This window comes from Megalobrama amblycephala, linkage group LG18, assembly GCF_018812025.1.
Source record: "Megalobrama amblycephala isolate DHTTF-2021 linkage group LG18, ASM1881202v1, whole genome shotgun sequence".
NCBI lineage: Eukaryota > Metazoa > Chordata > Actinopteri > Cypriniformes > Xenocyprididae > Megalobrama > Megalobrama amblycephala.
The window spans coordinates 21,015,650-21,038,862 of NC_063061.1; the positions used below are offsets into that span (position 1 = coordinate 21,015,650).

The 23,213-nt window shown below is 36.1% G+C and overlaps 1 protein-coding gene and 1 long non-coding RNA gene across 3 annotated transcripts in view; one reads left to right on the plus strand and one right to left on the minus strand.

The window, feature by feature from the left end:
- Window positions 1-586: 586 nt before the first annotated feature.
- The window catches only part of mmp11b (matrix metallopeptidase 11b), a 26,723-nt gene continuing 4,096 nt past the window's right edge, over window positions 587-23,213 (minus strand). The window contains exons 2-8 of one of the 2 annotated variants that reach the window (XM_048166515.1): window positions 14,837-15,135; window positions 8,372-8,515; window positions 5,082-5,209; window positions 3,817-4,055; window positions 3,523-3,727; window positions 2,506-2,766; window positions 587-999 (exon numbers count right to left, since the gene is read on the minus strand). In XM_048166515.1, the coding sequence (XP_048022472.1) occupies window positions 872-999; window positions 2,506-2,766; window positions 3,523-3,727; window positions 3,817-4,055; window positions 5,082-5,209; window positions 8,372-8,515; window positions 14,837-15,135 (1,404 nt within the window). In that variant the 3' untranslated portion in view covers window positions 587-871. Of the gene's footprint in view, window positions 1,000-2,505; window positions 2,767-3,522; window positions 3,728-3,816; window positions 4,056-5,075; window positions 5,210-8,371; window positions 8,516-14,836; window positions 15,136-23,213 lie in introns of both variants that reach the window. The other variant, XM_048166514.1, reaches the window with a different exon arrangement.
- The window catches only part of LOC125252872, a 4,705-nt gene continuing 3,264 nt past the window's right edge, over window positions 21,773-23,213 (plus strand). Inside the window, exon 1 of the long non-coding RNA XR_007181297.1 lies at window positions 21,773-22,609. This is a non-coding gene — a long non-coding RNA (uncharacterized LOC125252872). The remainder of the gene's footprint in view (window positions 22,610-23,213) is intronic.

Consider the following 23,213-nt stretch of genomic DNA (forward strand, 5'->3'; position numbering starts at 1 on the left):
TTGGATGTTTACATTTGATTCTGAATGAGTTTGAGGCTATGCTGCGTGGCTAAAGCTAGACACTGTTGGAGAGATTTATAAAGAATGAAGTTGTGTTTATGAATTATACAGACTGCAAGTGTTTAAAAATGAAAATAGCGACAGCTCTCTTGTCTCCGTGAATACAGTAATAAACTATAGTAACTTTAACCACATTTAACAGTACATTAGCAATATGCTAACGAAACATTTAGAAAGACAATTCACAAATATCACTAAAAATATTATGATATCATGGATCATGTCCGTTATTATTGCTCCATCTGCCATTTTTCGCTATGTTCTTGCTTGCTTACCTAGTCTGATGATTCAGCTGTGCACATCCAGACGTTCTGCCCTTGTCTAATGGCTTGATCATGGGCTGGCATATGCAAATATTGGGGGCGTACACCCCGACTGTTACGTAACAGTCGGTGTTATGTTGAGATTTGCCTGTTCTTCGGAGGTCTTTTAAACAAATGAGATTTATATAAGAAGAAGGAAACAATGGAGTTTGAAACTCACTGTATGTCTTTTCCATGTACTGAACTCTTGTTATTCAACTATGCCAATATAAATTCAATATTTAATTCTAGGGCACCTTTAATTATATTTGAGCATAAGAAACAACATTTAATTGTGAGTTTGCCAAGCAGTTTTTGAGATTTCAGGATTCCCCCATTCAAATAGATAGGTCTTGGATGCCCAAAATAGCTGCCCAGAGGCACTGGAAATATGGCTGAGCGAACAGACTTTCCTTGAAAGGGACTTTGTTAAAAGTTGCACTAGGTGTGTGAAAAAGATGAATGAATTAGCAATGAATTTGCTAGTTATGCCTAGTTGTACCCATGATTCATCGATACAGGGCTGGAGAACAACCAAAGAAATCCATGCCAATATATCGTGGGTATCCCTCCAGCACCCTCACTTCCACTGGGTCAAACTTCCAGTACTGCTTCCCTCTCATGAAGTGGGCAAAGCCTGTGGAGAGATAAGGAACAAATAATGACTTTTGAAACTCTTTTTTCCTATCAAGATTAACCTTTGTAATTTCAACAACATTTAAGAAACAATGACTACAATTACATGCACCTTAATAATGCGTTTATAATGAGATTTAGGCAATACCGTAATCAATTTGATCTAAGTATTGTGTTTACAAGAGATAAAGTTTAATCAATCTCATAATTCTAGTAATCATAATCATAGTAAAATATGTGGCATTAAAGGGATAGTTCACCCAAAAATGAAAATTTGATGTTTATCTGCTTACCCCCAGGGCATCCAAGATGTAGATGACTTTTTTTCTTCAGTCGAACGCAAATTATGATTTTTAACTGCAACCGCTGCCGTCTGTCAGTCAAATAATAGCAGTGATTGGGAACTTGAACAATAAGAGTCGAAAAAACTTCCATAGACAAATCCAAATTAAACCCTGCGGCTCGTGACGGCACATTGATGTCCTAAGACACGAAACGATCGGTTTGTGCGAGAAACCGAACAGTATTTATATCATTTTTTACCTCTAATACACCACTATGTCCAACTTCGTTCAGCTTCCGGCTAGTGAGGTCTGATCGCGCTCTGACAACGGAAGTGATGTCTCGCGCTCATTGAAGTATATGGGCGAGACATCACTTCCGTCTTCAGAACGCGTTTTTTGACCTCACTAACAGGAAGCTGAACGAAGTTGGACATAGTGGTGTATTAGAGGTAAAAATTATATAAATAACGTTCGGTTTCTCGCACAAACCGATCGTTTCGTGTCTTAGGACATTAATGTGTCGTCACGAGCCGCAGGTTTTAATTTTGATTTGTCTAAGCAAGTTTTATTTACTGTTATAGTTGAAGTTCCCATCTACTGCTATTATTTGACTGACAGACGGCAGCGGTTGCAGTTAAAAATCATAATTTGCGTTCGACTGAAGAAAAAAAGTCACCTACATCTTGGATGCACTGGGGGTAAGCAGATAAACATCAAATTTTCATTTTTGGGTGAACTATCCCTTTAAGCGCAACAAACAAGCATGTAAACATTTTAATCACATCTATTCCACTCTGACCAAAGTGTGCATGTGGTTGTGATGTACAAGGACGACGATGTCAGGCGGAGATTCGTAAACATAGTGGTAAAGAAAGTATTACATTTTTGGGTTGGCTGAGTTCATGTTGACAACGTTGCATGACACAAATATAATAAAGTATAGTGATGGTCAAAACATCCAAATGAAAAAATTTGTAGATTAAAACCAGTAACACATCTACTATATGGGAGTTCATTATTCATGCTGTGCATTTGGGGTGTGTGAATAAAGGCAGTAAAAATAACCACTCCTTTTAATGAATAATCGGAATAATGAAACTGCATGTAAACGGGAGTGAAGAGGTTTGCGTCATGTAACATCTAGTCCTTACTCTGATTATTGGAAATAAATCACATCATTGTTGCACATGTAAACGTAGTCCATGTCTCAGTGACAACCATACCGAATCGGTCCTGGAAAGCGGCGTCAATGTCACTCGGTATGCCTCTCCAGTCACTCATGCTGCGAGGGTGGATGCTGTCGACGCGGTTTTCCTTCAGGTTGAATCGCCAGTAGCTTCCTTTTTTGAAGAAGTAGATCTTCTGGGCCTTATCTTCTCCCCACATAAGGGCTGCCTGGATGTCGTTCACTGCTAGACCCAGTCGGTGTACAGAGTCCGGACCTGTGATCTGCCGCTCTGCGTCAAACACCCAGTAACTCTGGCCTGCAAAAAAGAATAGTGGACGAGAGAGGTTACATTAAAAAGCAGCTAAAGAATTTTTCATTCATCATGAACCCCTGTTTTAGTTTACTAGACTAAGGCTGCTCATTTTACTGGATAATTAGGGCAACAAGGGATATCTGGATTATAAATATATAAGCCTCTGGTGATATAAGTTGAAATGCATTCTTGGAATTGCAGGATTTCTATATTTACAATATTTAAGGAATATAAGGGGTTCAATACATGACAACATCTGTGAGATGATAAAAAATAAAAAAGCTAAAATAAATTGGCATTGAAAAACAAAGTAAAATAACAAGTGATAAACAAACATAAAAATATACACTGTTTCAAATGTATGGCCACAAAACTTAAAAATTTACATTCTTACATGATACTAAACCTTTCCATGTAAGTTATATTTCAACTCCTGTCATAACCGTAAAGCAGTAAACATGATAATTTTCATGTAATATGCACAAATACAACAGAAAATGACTATTTACATGAAGAAAATCAAGCCAAAACAATAGCACATCGCATCGCTTGCCAATTTCCTCAAACCCCACCTCAGTATGTCTCTTTCACTGGTATCTTCCTAATTGAATTTTTGGGCAATTCTTTGTGAATATTATTTGTTGGGGTCATTCCCAGATCTCTCTTGTAGTCAAACGTGATTGAGTAATTTGACACAAAAAAAAAAAATCTTACCCACCCAAAACTTTTGTACATCTTATTTATTTTGAGACAATTTACCTTGGAAAAACCAGATATTGCCAGACTTGTCCTCAAAAGCAGCATCAATTTTGCCTGGGATTCCTCTCCAGTGCCTGGATGCCAGTGCTGGATATCCATCCTGGAGTTTACCATTACGGATCCGCCACACATAACCCGCCTTAAAGAAAAACAGCTCGCCTCGGATCATGGATACAGCATCAAAGTCAGTTTGGCAAGCATCAGGCTGGGAAGATAAGAAAAAAAGAAATACAAAGAGAATGAGAAGGATTCCCAAGATTCCCAAGATCAGACAGAATCTGCCATATAACTCACCACTACACTTTCAATCTCATTTGTCTCTGGGAATTTGGGAGGTCTCTCTTCCTTCATCCCTCTATCATCTGAATGTTTGGATCCATAGAGGGACTGTATGCCTCTCTTGTCATCTTCACTCAGTTGGAGCGGGTAGGAGAAGGTGTAGAAAGGCGACATCACTGCGCCTGGTTCCATGGAGTGCTGCAATCCTAAAACATGACCAATCTCATGAGCAGCCACCTGGAGAAGGTCAGTACCTATTAGAAAGAAAGAAATATTCATTTAAACACAATGATTCCTTCGAAACAAGTGACTGACTTTATGACCGAACCTTGAACCATTCTTTGAACTGATTCGTTCAAAGCCACTGATTCATTCAGGTACAAAACAAGTGACTGGCTTTATGAGCGTGTCCTTTAACTATTCACTTAAATTATTCAAAAACACTGGTTCAGTCAGGAATGAAACACCACTACAGTGTTTTGCTCTGAGATGTGCAAATGCTGATTTTGTTTGGACTTCGTTTGATCATTTTAAATATTTTTGCACAATAAAAATGGACAAAGTCTTGGAAATAATTACAATGTAAAAATACATTAGTTAAAATGCACAAGTAAGTTGTTCAAACTTTCATTTGTTAAATCGTTGAATAAAGCAACGCTATTCCAATTGTACTGTTAATATCAATATAAGCATGCTTGGAAAACAAAAGCGCTCTTTTTTTGTGTAACATTGCTTATTTATACACTGTAAAAAATATTTTCATGATTTGTTATCAACATTTTTTCTTTTGTCAAATAAACTTAAATTAATGTGTTTCAGATAACATAATACTTTGAGTTTCTGTTGATTAAACCAAGCACCTTCATTGTATTCACTTAAATTTTTAATTTCAATGAACTCAAAATTTACTTTTTTTTTAACAGGTAACTTACTTTTTTAAGTTAAACCAAAATTTTTTTTATAGTGTAAGTACTAGACTAACTAAATTATAAGCACTTGACAAACTAAAGCTGCTAAATTGTTAAAGTATATATTTTTATATTTTGTCATGTATTGTCTCAACTACACCGAAAAAAAAAAATGATGCACAAACAATTTGCACTCAGAAATGGCTAAATTTCACAAATACAAAGCAACATCAATTAACACATTTAATTAAATGTGAATTTTTTAAGTAGAAAGATTGAAATAGTATTTTATTGTAAAACATACTCTAATAATCTTTATTTTATTTACATCTATGAAAAATCATCATGTTAGTGATTCTCACTAACCCTTACTATTGCCCACTGTCCAAGACTCATCATAGTCAAAGTGAATTTCTCCCTCCCGGTATGTTCGGGGAAAGAAGGCATGGGCCAGAATTCCTCCGGGGCCATCAAAAGGAAGATTGTCTCCATGCCAGTACCTGAATGTGAAACACAGTCTCTCAGACAACAGAACAATACCAATGATTCTCATTCTCCTATTTCATCAACATGCCTAATGAGCTGATCACTGACAAGAATTTTATAAGCACACTTCGTATGGAATAGTTAAATGAGGGTGAGAATAATGGCCTGCATAGAGGCACTGCTGTAATACCATGCAACCGTGCTACATTATAGTGTACTGTCTGTAACTGTCACACCTCACTAACTTTCCTGATTCCCTTGTTTTTAATGGGATGCCAAATTCCACCCTGGATGAATGGTACTGAATAAACCCAACCCCAATTTTCCATTGTGAGATGTCGAGGTTAAATTACTCACTAAGCCTTGCAGGATCATAGATCTTGAAATCTGGCAGATCTGAAAGGTCAAAGAAGGCTACTATTCTGGCTAAATCCAACCCTCAAATGTTCAGTCAACTGCTATCCCATTGATGGAATCTAGGATTGAGTTAGAACAAATGAAATTGACATGCCTAGAGCTCCACAAATCAATCCCCAGATGTTTCCCTTTATGTGAGATGGATCTAGATATAACCCTCATTGGAGATTCAAACGTGTGTATCTCAGAAACATAATAACTGTATATTAGTGCTTTAACAGGAAGCCAAGTTTTTATAGGGACTTTAGTTTTCAAACTGAGAAGATGAAGGGCTGCAGGGAGAGAGCTTGAACAAAACAAAATATCCTGTTGGAAAAAAAAACAAGCATTTTTTCCCCCCATTAAGACATTTAGGGGACTTGTCTGTATGCCAAATCAGAGCATGTGACCTACTCCATCATGCACTGTTTCAAGCACTGAATTAAAAAAAAAAAAAAATCTCAGCTTTCTAATGACAATTATTTTTTATACGCCAAATCATTATCAAGATATAGTCAAATTAGTTTTTGAGGAAATGGCCTCTAGAGATTTCAAATATGTTAAACAATTAAGACATCATTTACTATTCTCTCTTCACTAAAGCTTTTTTTCTACCGAACTACCGTAGGAAATTAAATGATTGAAACTTACATGGACCAACTTTCTTGAGGTAACATCAGGTGGGTATTTTGTTCAAAAGCTGTTTTATTGAGGTCTTTCCGTGGTTGAAACACTACTTTCAAGTCTCTCATGTAATCACCTATTCAAAGTTCATTGGGACAAACATTTATGTTGGCTTGACAGCCATATGAATGTTTTATAAGCTTTAAATTTAGAAAGAAAGAAAGACATGAATTAGCATGTTTTGCTAGCATGTTTTAACAGGTTGCTAACATGAACTAACATGTTGCTAACATGTTTCAGCACATTGAAACATGAATTAGCATGTCGCTAGCATGTATTAACCATTTTTAGCACATTGCTAACATGAATTATCATCTTGCTAGCATGTTTTAACATGTTGTCAGCATGAATTGATGTGTTGTTAGTATGTTTTAGCATGATGCTAGCATAATTTAACATGTTAGTGTTTTAACATGTTGCTAGCATGTTTTATTATGTTGTCCTAGGATATTCATTTGCTAATGTTAGTCAGCTTAAATAAGTCTTATTGTACAAAAGTCTTGGCCCCTTTATTCAAAGTCAGAGATTTTTCGCAGAGTTGATACATGTGTTTAATGAAAATCGTAAGTCAGATCAGTTAGAAAAGATAAAGCAACCCGAATCAGAACAGTCTGAAGTTCTGACCCGAGTTTGTTGGTTGTAGTTTGAAAGCCCTAAGAGGAGATACTGTTTACAGTATCTCAGTACAGTATTGTATTTTTGCTAAAATATTAATGATGTCAAGCCAACATAATTATACATTTCAGTAAGTTGCACTGTATCTTTCAACATACCTGCTGGTGATCATTCATGTTCTTAGTGCTGTAACTATTATTAATAAAGCGGAAGAGATATATAGTGATATAGACATCTGTCACGCCACATTAAAGAGTGCCAAAACGACATCTATCATTCGAATTTTGAAATACAACTGACATAATTTGAAAAAAAAAATACATCAAAAAAATAACATAATCCACTTTTTTTTTTTCACATTATCGAGTTTCTCCACAAGCGACTCAGTGCAAAATGATAGAGTGAGTCATGGGTTCAGTGGAACCCATGTTCCGCTTTGTAGTAATAATCTGTTACAACTAAAGTCATGCTTTTTAACATTCAGGATAGTTTTTCAAAAAAAAGAAAAAAAAAGAAAAAGAAACTGTGGGACTTTGAGCTGCAGTGTTGCATGTCCATATGTAGAACTAAACCCCACAGGTGTTCCAAGTTATGACTTTTCTTACTATGGGAATTTAAGAAGTAACACACGTGCAGTGTAAATTTTGGACCTATAATCCTAAACCGACACTCTCTCTAATCTCCCACTTCTAGAGGAGATGAAAAGAGTCTGTGTTTGACTAGTGAAGTGGAAACTTTTCCTCTTTGTGTCAATGAACAAACATCTCTCAACTGACAATGTGGTTTTACAAGCTCAGTGAAATGAGAGGCCAGAGAAACAGTTTTCATCAAGAATATACAGAATATAAAGTGAAAGTGAGCTAAATTGAAAGCAGTAGCTAAATGTGTTATTTTCACTGCAACGTTGTCTTTGATGAATCTTGGGATGTAACTTGCAAACTTTAAAGGGGTCATAACATGCTGTCAAACATGATTAATCACATCCAAAATAAAAGTTTGTGTTTACATAATATATGTGTGTGTTCTGTGTATATTTATTATGTATATACACACACATGCATGCATATATTTAACAAAAAATTAATCGTTTGACAGCACTAATTTTGAAATAAGAGTTCCATGTACTATGAAACAATTTCTTCCAAATCCAAAAATATAACATAAGACTATTATTGAAATTAAGCTGCAAATATGTTCTGAAAAATGTGATGTCACAAATCTGCAGTCTGTAAACAAGCTCATTACACATCCAAAGATGTTAGCCAATCACAACAGAGTATATTTACATAGACCTAAAGGTTCAATAGAAAACCTCAAACAGGGTGAAAAATGGTTATGCATAAATTATGTTTTTGATGCAAGAACTGGACCTAAAGTGAAAATGACAAAATATTTGATGTGACCCCTTTGAAACGTTGTCACAATAGATTCTGACACATGGAAAGCACACAGTGGACAATTTAAACATCTTTTTTTTTTACCTGTTAAAGTCAATCATGATATCCGCCCGGCCGCTGATGACCTCAGTAAAGGTGAGAGGGGTGACGTCACTCCAGGCCTGCAGTGCCCTCTGCAGCACATGTCTGACTTTCTCTAAACTCATCTGCCAAGGGGTCCGCATGATCCTGTAACATGAGCGCAAACACTCATAAACGCTCATTACAGACCACCCATGTGACTTTCATTTGGATGAAAGTGCATGACCTCAATAATCCCCTTTATTTGAACATGTTTGCTACCTTTCTTGGTGGTGAACTAAGAGACTGGATCAGAATCTGTCAGTTGTGAAAAGACAAGCACAGTTTGAATGTTTGCCTATAGGGATTGAGTACGATACCCACTACTACTATGCTCTCCGACCAAAATCACAAAACAAATGTGATACTTGATATTGTGACAGTGATGGCGCCCCTATCCAGGTTCATTTAAGTGCATAAGCCTTATAGAAATACATAGCATTGTATTTCACCACTCTTTTGTTATTTGTCATTTAACAAGATCTTAATTCAAAACAATTCACAATTGTGACTGCACTAGTGGCAATTTGTTTAGTAGTTTTAATAGCATTCTTCCTTAAATTGATCTTAAATTAGATTTGCTTCCTGCCCAAAAGAAACTTTAATTGCTTTTTCTGTTCTTGATAAACAGTTTGAATGTTGTTTAAAAATTAAAATGCAACTTTCATCCCTCATGGAGTGAGCCCAGAGGATTTAACTTCTCTCAGATGAAAGACAAGCTGCATTATAAAGCTTGCTGAGTGATGAAGACGCGCATGCTTATTTTCACAAGCAGAATCCCCACAGAGCGCATTTAAACTGGTGGACCACAAGTTTGTATCATGTTCCACAAAGCTTCCCTCTGGTGCATTTCATAAAAAAGCACATCTGAAGCTCCTAACCTGCAGCTTTAGTGACTGGTACCTCTAGGTTGTTTTCATGCTTGGACACCTTCATGCTTTGGTCATTATTAGCTTTGTGGGACGGGGATCGCTCTTGGGCTGCATGTTGGAGCCACAGACCGTCTTAGATTGTGGGGCCTCTGTCGTCTGCAAGCCCAGACAGGAGCTATGACAGCGGGAGTGAGCCCAGTGTGGTAGTCTGTGGCTTAAAATTGTCCTGCCATTTTGCTGTTCCAATTAGAATTCTAGGATCAAGTTCCTAACTCTTGACTCTAGCTACAGTCACAAAAAATAGATCACATTTAAACCAGGCTTAAACAATACTGACTTTTAAACATCTAATACACCCCCCAAAACAGGTGTCGTTCATCATTATTCACTGAAGGTGTGCTCACACTAGACTTTAAAGGGATAGTTCACCCAAAAATTAAAATTATCCCATGATTTACTCACCCTCAAGCAATAGTCATCTGAATATGACTATCTTCTTTCAGACAAACACAATCCGAGATATATATAAAAAAAAATTTCTTGCTCCTGCAAGCTTTATAATGGTTGTGAATAGGGGGCCACATTTTGAAGGGAAAAAAATGCATCCATCCATAATACAAGTAATCCTTAGTTGGTTAATAAAGGCCTTCTGAAGTGAAGAGATGGGATTTTGTAAGAAAAATATCCATATTTAAAACTTTACTAACTATAATAACTAGCTTTCGGCAGACAGCCGTATCCTCTGACCTGACGCAAGACGCAATGACAAAGCCGGAGGCGCAGAGGATAGAGCAAAACAAAACACCGGTCATGAATTAAAAGCCGAAAAACAAAAAAATTTTAAGAGAAAATGTCAGAGGATTTCGATATAAGAGAAGAGGAGCTTGAGTTTGTTGCCCAGCCCTATTTGTTTGAACTGTTAGAGATGTCTAGCTTACGCTACATCCTGCGTCATACATCTCATCAGGGATTACTCATTTGCCACAAATCAACTTGCGCATTCTGTATACGGTCATCCGTCGGAAGCGAGTTATTTGAATTTATAAAGTTTTAAATATGGATTATGCATTTTTTGGCCCCCCATTCATAACCATTATAAAGTTTGGAGGAGCAAGGATATTTTTAAATATATTTCCTATTGTGTTCATCTGAAAGAAGATAGTCATATCCACCTAGAATGGCTTGATGGTGAGTAAATCATGGGATAATACTCATTTTTGGGTGAACTATCCCTTTAAGGGTGTGTTCTGTTCACACTTGGCAGATTTGGTTCGAATAAAATTGGTCTGGACCAAAAGAACCAAGATGCTAGATGCAAATGACTAGACCCCCAAAAACTGCACACGTCACATGAGAAACACATACTCATTAAAACACTCATTAAAGCAAAAAACTCAATTGAAAGCATAGGAGTGGGGATAGGACGGGGTTTGGTGTTTTTGAGCTCACTGTGCACATGTACAGTCCGTCATTAAATGAGGGGACAAATTACAGAGGATGTTGAGTTGTTATAGCCCATAAACAACTTTCAGAGACGCGAGTAATGACAGCTTATAGTGGCACAGCATTACAATGGTGCTGACTGGGGTTTGCTGGGGATAAAGTATGTGAGTGTGCTGCTGTCTTGACATGAGATTCTGATGAGGCAGCACCTAGTGTACAAATTACACAATGATTAGAATTTTTTAAAAAGGAATCACTAATTGTCATTTTCAGGATGGAACCTGCTGAAAGTTTGTCTCGTGCAACCTGGTTAGACAAACATCAACTGAGACTAAAAATGTTTTTGCTATATATTTGATATATTTAAATATCAAATATATTTTGATACGTGGTGAAAATCAAGTTTTTAAATGTTGTTTATATGTCTATGTGGTGTTTTAATATGCTTTAAGACAAACCATGTGCAAATTTATCAGTCAACAACATTGCAGAGTATTTTTTCTACTTAAAAGTGCAGTTTTCCAAAGACAGGTTGAAACATGGTTTGAAATCGCCCATTCTCTACGTCACAAACATGTTGTAACCAATCCCATCAATGTGTGGGGCCGGCTTTAGCATATCATTAACTATGCTGCGAAGCAGGGGGGTCTCAAGAGAAGCCAGGGTATGTTTTTCTGTTGATATGAAATCGGGAACTAATTTTCATATTCATGGATCTGCATATAATAAAATTATTGACTACACAGGGACTTTAAAGGATTAGTTCACTTTCAAATAAAAATTTTCCTGATAATTTACTCACCCCCATGTCATCCAAGATGCCCATGTCGTTCTTTCTGCCCATGTCGTTCAGTCAAAAAGAAATTAAGGTTTTTGATGAAAACATTCCAGGATTATTCCCCTTATAGTGGACTTCAGTGGCCTCCAAACGGTTGAAGGTCATGCAAAATTTCAGTTTCAGTGCAGCTTCAAAGGCTTTAAACGATACCAGATGAGGAGTTAGGGTCTTATCTACGGAAGAGGATTAGGGCCAAGCAATAATACAAAAATAAAACCATCTCGAGATTAAAGTTGTTAAATTACGAGAAAAAACTCCTTACATTTCGAGAAAAAAGTCGAGATAAAATGTTGAGAATAAACTCGTTAAATTTCGAGAAAAAACTCGTTAAATTTCGAGAAAAAAGTCGAGATAAAATGTTGAGAATAAAGTCATTAAATTACGAGAAAAAGTCGTTAAATTACGAGAACAAGTTCGTTAAATTATGAGAAAAATGTCGTTAAATTTCGAGAAAAGTCGAGATAAAATGTTGAGAATAAAGTCATTAAATTATGAGAATAAAGTCATTAAATTACAAGAAAAAAGTCGTTAAATTATGAGAACAAATTCGTAATTTAACGAATTTGTTCTCGTAATTTAACGACTTTTTTCTCATAATTTAATTACTTTATTCTCAACATTTTATCTCAACTTTTTTCTCGAAATTTAACGAATTTGTTCTCGTAATTTAATGAGTTTATTCTCAACATTTTATCTCGACTTTTTTCTCGAAATTTACTGAGTTTTTTCTCGAAATTTAACGAATTTGTTCTCGTAATTTAACGAGTTTATTCTCAACATTTTATCTCGACTTTTTTCTCGAAATTTAACGAGTTTTTTCTCGTAATTTAACAACTTTAATCTCGAGATGGTTTTATTTTTTTTATTATTGCTTGGCCCTAATCCTCTTCCTTACTTATCTAGAGAAACGATCAGTCATTTTCAAAAAAAAAAATGTAAATGTATATGCTTTATATAAACAAATGTTCGCCTTCCAAGTGCTTCTGCCAAAACCACACTTTTGTATTCTTCAAAAAGCTTACGCTGTATGTCCTACACCTTCCCTATTCCACTTCCGGAAAAAATGGAACTAGCGCTGCGTTCGTTCCGTAAGTTGAATTTTTTTTTTTAGAAAATGACCGATCGTTTCAGTAGATAAGACCCTTATACCTCGTCTGTTATCATTTAAAGCCCTTTGAAGCTGCACTGAAACTGTAATTTTGACCTTCAACCATTTGGAGGCCATTGAAGTCCACTATAAGGAGAAAAATCCTGGACTGTTTTCTTCAAAAACCTTAATTTCTTTTAGACTGAAGAAAGAAAGACATGAACATCTTGGATGAAATGGGGGTGAGTAAATTATGAGGAAAATTTTATTTGAAAGTGGACTAATCCTTTAAATTTACAGTGATTAATAATTGTTGGTATAGACCAATATTCAAATTCTTCTAAATTTTCACTTTAAAGTCAGAATGAAATGGAAATTTCACGTTAATCAATGGAACCATTTTCTAAATGCACATTATCTTACTGTGAACAGTTTGCCTATGTTTTTTTTTTTTTACCTCTTAAATTTGAAATAAAATGTCATAACTTGGTCTTGAAGTAAAATATGACAGACTTCTCTCTGATGATGTATGCTGGATTTCTCCAATTATTTATTCTGCTTAAATCCCTCTCCTTTCTTACAATAGACTGAAAGCTTGCATTCAGGTCTAACTCCATCCAATAAACAACCAATGGGTAAAACCAAGTTGCCATTGTAAATTTTTCCCCTTTTTCCTTTTTCACTCAGGTGTGCATCAAAATAAGGAAAAAAAGATCTGTCCCTACTTCCCAAAAGACTATTTTTCTGTTTTGACTTCTATCTTTACAGTATGTAGACGAAAAGACTAGTCTGCCCTACAGCAAAGTTGGTTGTCTTGGATGGAGAACCATAAGGAGATTTATGGGCTGTGATATTTTATGGGAAGGGCCATAAATCAAGGGGCTGTTTTAATCAGTGGTTGTACGGCTGGTTTTCCTTGTCTTGGCCCTCATCTCACCCCCCGCTGAGCACTGAAGAGAAAACTAGAACCATTTGGGCTCCGCTGCCGTAACACACATGAGTGCTCTGAAATGTAACATCTTCTCCTGATCGGGTTGTGACCTCACGGACTTCAGATTACAGAGGAGTCCTATATCCAGTGGGAACCATCTTTGACAAAGATGCACGAGGCAAATCAATCAAAACATGAAGTGGTGACCAAACAACCACAATAGTAAGGTCATCATGTCAATCAAAGGGGTTTTAAAGGGATTGTTCACCCAGAAATGGATTGTTCAGCCATCATCACCCTCATGTCATTTCAAACCTGTTTGTCATTATTTCTTTTGTGCAACACAAAAGAGGTTATTTTGAAGAAAGCCAGTGATGTCCAAAACAGCACTGACTTACATTGTGCAAGAGTAAATAAATAAAATGAAAAAAATAAAAGAAATATTCTGGTATAGTTTAGGGGGAGGGGGAGGGTTATGGGATACAATATATAGTTTGTATATAGTATAAAAAACATCACGTCTATGAAAAGACCCCATAAAACATGGAAACCCAATGTGTGTGTGTTTAAGAAAACGATTTACTGTTTTAAATCAAAGGGGTACATATTTCTAGCTGTGTTCTGGAGCCATACAGTCCCGAGTCTGAGACAGTTTACTGCTTATAATTAAATGGGTGTAATGCTGGAAAGAGTGTGTGGTCTTCTTTATAACCGATAAGAACTATAAGAAATGTGAGAAGATAAAGAGAGAAACATTATGATTTATTTCTTAGCATTTCCTGTGTGCACTGTAAAAAAAATTCCATAAAAACAAATGGATAATGTACTGGCAGAAAATTACCATGACATTATCCAATAATTTTACAGACATTTCCGCTAACCCTAAAACGCAATGCAATAAAGTTAATAATTCAAAATACAGGTAAAACACCTGTAAAAATAAATAAATACAGAAAATAAATCAAATCATCAAATTAATACAGTACATTCTGCAGAGTGTGGGCTGAAAAAAAAAAGCGTAACCCTATAGATTCAGTCAAATGTGTGTTGACTCGGGGCTAGAATACTAAAAATAAGCTATATCTTTGCCTCAGTAAGGTCTTTGTTGTGTAAGGCTCAAAATGGTACCTTGGCAATACATCAAAGTTGTTTTCTCCCATTTACGGTTTTATGTTTCATTCATTTTATGTCTGTCATCTCAGTAAGTGTAGGCACAGCAACCATATACAACCAAAACCACTATCCATGGAAGACTTACTTGTACGTGAGGTCTGTTTTGTCCCAGCGTCCTCCGAACAAATCAAAGCGTTTTCGCCGATGACGGCCCCCGAGCAAACCTACTTTGTGGGTTGAGTAATGAAGGGCGTGCCCTCTTTTCTCTGAGGGGTAGTCTGGGACTCCACAGCGGGGCCTGTTCCAGAACTCAGTGTTATTCTTGGGAAGAGCCGAGTGTGGGTGCACTCTCTTATTGCCAGAGTCTTCACTCAGAGTATCCTGAACATGATGAAGTTGGCTCCTGTTTTTGAGAACATGGTGATGGGTCTTTTGAGGCCAGTCCTGTCAACACACAAATAAGCTCTCAATCAAATGCACATTTGACCACAAAATATTCATTCTTAGATGCTACACCATTAAAATAGGTTTGGTGGCTAAGGTTTCATATAGTGGTGGCTATATCTAAGTGGTTTCTGAAGCTATACTAGCAGTGTTGTTACTGTTAAAAGTTGTTTCCATTAATTGAAATAAATCTGAAATAAAATAAAATAAAATAAAATAAAATATAAATGTTAGATGAAAAGCTTCTAATTATTAACTTCAACTTTGTTTGTTGCCAAGCCAGCATTTCTAATTTTCGTTTTTTTTTTTTTTTTTAATTTAAAGGGATAGTTCACCCAAAAATGAAAATGTGATGTTTATCTGCTTACCCCCAGCGCATCCAAGATGTAGGTGACTTTGTTTCTTCAGTCGAACACAAATGATGATTTTTAACTGCAACTGTTGCCGTCTGTCAGTCAAATAATGCTAGTGGATGGGAACTTCTACTATAAGAGTAAATAAAACTTGCATAGACAAGTCCAAATTAAACCCTGCAGCTCGTGACGACACATTGATGTCCTAAGACACGAAACGATTGGTTTGTGCGAGAAACCGAACAGTATTTATATCATTTTTTAACTCTAATACACCACTATGTCCAACTGCATTCAGCATTCGTTTAGTAAGGTCTGATCGCGCTCTGACAACGGCAGTGATGTCTCGCGCATATACTTCAATGAGTGCTAGACATCACTGCCGTTGTCAGAGCGCGATCAGACATCACTAAACGAGTGCTGAATGCAGTTGGACATAGTGGTGTTTTAGAGGTAAAAAATGATATAAATACTGTTCGGTTTATCGTAAAAACAGATCGTTTCGTGTCTTAGGACATTGTGCCGTCACGAGCCGCAGGGTTTAATTTGGACTTGTCTATGCACTAGCATTATTTGACTGACAGACACCAGCGATTGGAGTTAAAAATCATCATTTGTGTTCTACTGAAGAAACAAAGTCACCTACATCTTGGATGCGCTGGGGGTAAGCAGATAAACATCAAATTTTCATTTTTGGGTGAACTATCCCTTTAAAGTACAAAATTACTGAAACTGAAAAACCAAATAGAAACATAAAAAATGAATAAAAATAAAATCATAAAACTAAAATTAATAAAACTAAATTAAAATTAATGTAACTAAATATAAAAAAAAAAATAAAGCATAAAAATTATATAAAAAAATAAAAATAAACAAAAAATATGTTTTAAAAAGATAATAAAATTAATTTAATACTAAAAAAATAAAATATAAATAAAACTAAAATTGCTAGGGTGGTTGCTTGGGGGTTCTGGGTCTACAAACCATAAGGTGAAGGGGCAAATAAGGCCAAATTGGGAGCGGTCAAATTAGAGTTATGCAACAATTGGTCTTACATCACTGATAATTAGCAAGAAGCATTATTACAGTCAACTTCCTCAACCAAATTTTAAGATAATGGTTCTGTTAATGGACTGGGAGGTTGGCTGCCTGAGGGGAAAGTCAGATTGCCCCAATTTCTCTACTTCCCCAAACCTCATTGCAATTCTCTACTCCAGCTGTGCTGGTTTTGAACCCCCTTCTCTCTAATTTGTGCTTGGTTAAGAGGCCAGGGGTGGTATAGGGTGAACAATTTTTTTTTTTTAAATGCTTTTAAAAATCCTTCCGCCACTCGTAGCCATAAGGAGTCTTTTAAAAGCTGTAATTTAAGCACAAGATATATTTAGACAACCATAAAACATTTAGAAATATAAAGCAGAAAGTCTGAAAAGAAAAAAGCCATTTGTTTAAGTATTTCCTTATCACAGAGAATAGGTAGGACCAACTACTATGATGAACATATACATTTGCTTTAAAGTGAATTAAAATGAGTGGCGTTTATTTTTTTTTCTAAGTTTTTGACTTTTTTCATTTGTTGTAGACAACAAGCAATTCAGTTAACACTGTGTCCTAACCAGATGGTAAAACAACCAGAAATAAAATCTTGTGACCATGACAAATAATAAGTGACAGGACATTTTGCTATTCTTTGGGTATCTATTTTGTTGCACTGGCTTCTCATAGGTTTAAAGGATTCATCTTCGGAACACAAATTAAGATATGTTTGATGAAATGAACTAATGCTTTAAAATCAAGCTCCAAATAATAGAGCACTGCAGTGATGACATATTTTTGTAGGCCAACTTAAAAGTTAGCATCACCCTGATTCTCTCGACAAAAAACAAATAGGATCTGTCTATTGTCTTTTGGAGTACTGCAGAAAAAATGTGGCCAACAAAAGTTTGATTCTTATACATTTAGGTAATCTTTACAAATGAACAAAACTTGTAAGAATTTTGAAGCCTAAATACATTACAAGTAGTAAAAACAATAAACGTAGGCTTTAAATGAACTGCACCACAGTCACATGACTTCAAAGTTACATCACTAATCTCCCATCAATTCTTTTAGTCTTTATTTCAAAAAAAAATTTCCTGGAATTTTGAGTTAGAATAGTTTGCAAGAGCATGATTATAAACACAACGAGGCTTTTCACAATGAGCCACTTGTTAGCAACCATCTTTTTCAAAAGTAAAAAAAAAAAAAAAAAAAAAAAAAAAAAAAAATGTTATTAGAATAAGACATGAAAATAACTTGAGCTTGTGTTCACCACAGATTGTATTTCAAGATTTTAACCAAAAACCCTTTCAACAAACCATTGACTTCATAATGATCAAACCGGAAGGGCTAAAATGTTAATTCTGGGTTTGGGCCTACAAAAATATGTCATCCCTACAGCACTCTATAGTGCATTAAACATCAAATATCACCTGATTGGCTACAAACAGTTTCATATTCAGTACGGACAGACAAGTTGCTTATTTCTGGACACTTGTTGCATCACATCTGATCAGAAAACAGTGTAACTCAAGACAAATTCTAACAAATAAAAGGAAAAACAGCCAAATATTTGTGGGCAAGTTGAGACATAGTACCTTAGTAAAAATCTACTGACACGTGAACTTGATAGCACTGCTAAAACATGACCCCACACCCCCGGCAATGAGGAACCGCACAAATTCCACAGATAGAAGTGAAGAATTCACCGCACTTTATCTACTCTCAGTTTGTTTCTCAAAACTGCTGAGTTTGCATGGACTTTCCATGGGCTGAACCATCATTAAATAATCATACATGTTGAAAGCATGTAATTTAAGCAGTCTCTAAACAACCTGGAGACAGGCAAGTTTTTTGTACAACAGTCAAGATTGTTTATTGCAAAGCAGTCAAAACTCTCAGCAATGACAAACTGGCTCAAGTCTACTTAGGGAGCGACGGAGGTGGAAGAAAAACACCCGGGTGTCTCAGGTTCAACGGGAGTCAAGGGTTAAAGGTTAAAGCCTAAATCAACAAAACAGACCCCTTGGGCCAAAGTAAACACATACTCCCATTTCAAACCAAAACTCAGCAGACAGCCTGTTTTTCCCAAAATGAGATAAATTCTGTATAACCAACATTCAATTCAAAGTACACTTCAGTTCAAATTGTCATACTTTTTTACTTTTTTTTTTAAAAGAATTCTCTTATGTTCATCAAAGGTGTATTTATTTAATCAAAAATACAGTAAAAACCATAATATCGAATTTTCATCATCATTACTCCAGTCTTAAAAGTCACATGATTGCTCAGAAATCATTTTAATGTTGATTTGGTGCTTGAGAAAGCCATTTCGTATTATTATATATATAAAATTTGTGTAAACTGGGATACGTTTTTTTTCAGGATTTTCTCAAGAACAGTCTGTCACTTTTGATCAATTTAATGTGTCCTTGCTGAATAAAAGTATGAATTTCTTTCAACAAAAAAATCATTATACCCATCCGAAACCTTGGAATGGTAGCATACGTAAACTTTATAAAAAGTCATAGAACTCTATGACCCAATTTTGTTACCACATTTCATAATGTGCTATCAGGTGCTAAGTGCAAACAAGATGGCTCAGGTTTCTGATGTAACAATACATAAGTGCATATTAGACTCAAAGCCAAGTCTAGAAAGAAACAGCATGCAGCCAGAATATTATTTTCTCAACAAACAACCTATCAATCTATCATTACACCTTGTGAAATACTGCTAAGCGAATCTAAGAGCTAAATTACACTAAAAATCCTGTTGATATGTTTATAGAGAATTTTTACAAACCTTATAGCTGCTATTTTTCATACAACCACATCTGTCAAGCTCCAAAAATGAAAAACAAAAATGATGAGGTGAACTGTTCCTTTATGACTAATTCAAAAAAGATCAAATGTGACTGCATTATTGAGGGACTGTGCTGGAATATCTTTTCTTTTAATATTAGTTAGTGCCAGCAACATTTACCCCAACACGCACACATCTCATTTTAGCCCAAATAAAAGAACCTTTTCTTACCCAGACATTCCTCAAGTCTGGGCATATTTTACAGCATCCACCTGCATGTAGTGAAACATGTGAAAATGGAAGTCCATTCAGAGACCCACTGGAACATCTTCAGAATTACCTCTACGACCACACGTGTTCCATATAAAACAAATGTCTCTTTTTACGTTGTGCAAACCTTTGACGTTTTTATGATACCTTTCTGACAGATATATGCCTTTCATCAGCTGAGAAACAAAAACAACTGGGAATTATTTTACCTTAAGCGGTAGTCGCCTTTACGCATTTAAACATCAGGCATTTGTGCCTGCGGGAAGAGCATGTTCTAAAAATACAGAAGAACTATTCACATAACACCTCCATTTATAATATCAAGTATCCAACATTTGGGAATCATATTAACATAAATAGAAACAACTATAGGCTGCATTTTTGCACAAATGTAATATACTATTCATGTTTATTACCATAAACAAGAATAAACTTCTATTTTCACAGCACGTGCCTCTGTAGGTCAATAGGTCAGTGGGTAAAAACTTTAACACGATACAGTATGTTGTGCAGAAACAAAACACAGAGATCCTGATCCGACCACAAGCCTTTGGGGGAAATCCAGAAGAAAAGAGCTGACATGTCAGTACAAGAAGAAGGTTTAGAGAGAGTTGCCGTGACTGGCATCGTGCCATCTCAATAGGGTTCCTGAGGATAGCCTCTTTGTTCATAGCCAAATCTTTCTCTCTGGGGCATCCGAATGATGTCACGAACTCCTGACAGATCCCTTACACTCATCAGCACAGCCGGCACCAGGAGCGAAACATCATGCGTTTCCAAAACACACACAAACGCCCTTCTACATTTGGATGTCTGTTTGCTACTGACTCAGCACGCCCTAAAAATACAGCCAACAGCACTTCCTATCATCCTGCTTTTCTGGCTTGGTTTTTTATTTCTAGTGCATCTCTGATCCAAACATCCTGACTTGGTCTCTTTGCGTCTCTCAAGCATGCCATTGTCTCGAGAAAAATTACAAACAAGAAATTCCAGCCTGTTACAGGCATTTTCTGGCACATTAAATTAGGCCACAACATGAGATAAAGAATGAACATGCCAGAGGAAATCGGACCAGGGTAAATATTTACAAGCAAAAACCTCCAGAGATCTGCACTTTTGGGGTGGTTTACACAAGTTAAGTGATTACACTGAAACGAAGATTATTTACTGGGAACAGGATAGGGATGACGTTGATTGAAGATGTTCATTTAAAAAGAGTCTAGTGCATCCAAGGTAGACCATTTGTGTCTACTCTAAATCCAAATAAGTCAAGTCTAGGGAGGGAAAATACTAGCTATTGCTTATAAATTTTTTAATGGTTTCCACTTGTCACTTCTTTCACTTCTATGTGGAACATCTAGCCAGTATCACATCTGATGTATTGCCAGGAGCAGCCATCAACTTGAATTAAAGGTATTTCCAGAGCATAAGTTCTTTTGTCTCCTAATTTCAGTAGAGATAGGAAACAGCTGGTGAGAGGTTCTAGATCTAGAGGTCAGGTGACTGGAAAATGGTGGTTTGAATCAGAACCAGGTACATCAGGGTTTCTGGTGTCAGTCATGCTTTCATTTGTGACTTCGGGCAAGAAACCTAAACCAAACCGCACCATAGGTGGTGTGTTGCAAATGACCCTGACCTCTACACTCGACTCTCTCTAACCTTGTGTGTCCTTTTCTCTCATATGTTAAGATTGGGTCATAAGGATAACCCAAACTGAATAATTGGTGCTGATTAACAAGGGTGCCTATAAGATCTTTTCCTCTTCCTAAAATTTTACAAAGGCTGGATTGTGCACAATTCAGAATTTAATTGAGAATACCTTTTAAATTACAATTCAAATTTTGAATCAAACTAATTCTTAACAAGAAAAGCAAAGTTTGTCAAGACAAAACTTTTTTCAAACTTGTTTGAAAGTGAAAAAAAAAAGGTTTAAAAATCCTTTAAGTTTGACAGTTTGTAAGACTTTAGTTTCTTGCTAAGACAAAAGCTGAGATCAAGCACCCTACAATAAAGCAATAAAACTCATCTGGAGAGACAATGCCTTGCCCAAACTCTCCTCACTCATCCCCCTCTTCCTTTCCCCCTGACTCAAGTCACTGAAAGTTCTCTAAGAATGCATATGTATGATGTATCTTGTGAATCTGTTGTTTTTTCACTTTCATATTTGGTATCATTTTAAATGTCTCGGTGTGATTGGTAAAATGGTCCTAATTTCAGAGCAGTCACTTGTATTATGAGAAAGATTGAAAACTTATGAGAATTCTGTTTTCCTTTTTGGGTGTTGTCTTTTCAAAATATCTGATAACCCACTCCTCTCCCCCAACAACAAAAAATATTTACGTTCCTTTTTTCTGGTCTGGGTATTTAAGGGACGGCGGCAGAGCAGCCATTTGGGACATTCTGCAGCCAGAACACCCATGAATTATTAGAAATATTCATCCACCATTGTATGTATGCATTTCTTACTTTTGGAGTCATCTTTGAGCAATTAATGTTATGTATTTATTATTTCTGAACTGGCTTCTAATTGTTTAATTGTGTAATTGGCATGATACGTTTTTATCTGACAAATAAATGTCATTCTTGATTTATTCTGCATTTATTCCTAAATCATTATGACCAGTAGATTAAGTGGAGTTTGGTATTTCCGCAAATCTGCGTCAAGATAGATCACACGGCGGTCTCAATGAAACGAGCATGTTGCACATCATGTGGGACATTTTGATTTCTGTCTATCACTGACTTAGCAAGTTGCAGTGTCGTGACTAAGAAAACTGTGTTTTTGTATGAACAAGCATGGGGCGGTTCAACTCAAATGCATTAGTGAACTCTGCACCCTCTGACTAAGAATCAGAACTGGCGGGTTTGTGATCGTGAGAAGTACATAATCGGCCGATGTAACTTCCTGTGTGATACCGAGTCCCTAATGAACAAATAATTGAAAATATAAGAAAATTGGGATTTGCAACAAGCAAGAGGTTTGGTCTTCTTCTCTTTCTTCAGCTGTTGTGGTAAGTCAATTCTTATTTGCTTTTTAGAAGTGTTGTGGGAAAGACAGACGCATCCCATATAGACACAGTTATAGAATGGGTCGGCAATACCCAGATTTAAGACCGGAGACCGAAATGAGAATTGACAACCACATTACTTATCAGGGACATGAAAGCTGCAGCAACAGATGAGGAATGATATCCCTTGCTTTACCTTTAAAAATCTCCTTGTTTGCCTACGCAACAAGAGATTAACCCTAAATTGGAATAACACCATCCAAATTTTATTCTGGTACTCAACGGGAGGGCTATAAATTAAAATTCTGAGGTAAAGAATGTCTAGCTATTTGTTTATTTGCTTTGTTGCGACAACGTTGTAACACTGAAAATAAACAAATAGTCATGTTAACTTGTGAATAAATCTTGTGATTGGATAAACTTAACCCTTGTGCGGTCTTCGTTTAAGGGGCTACACTCGTGGTCTTTGGGTTCTCTGGGGACCCCGGCAACAAAATGCAATTTTGTAACAATATAATATATTTTTAAAAAACCAATGTAATTTTATTCTGTTTATTAATGTTTTTAGTCAACATTTGTGCAGTTTTTGGAGGATTTGTGATATCTT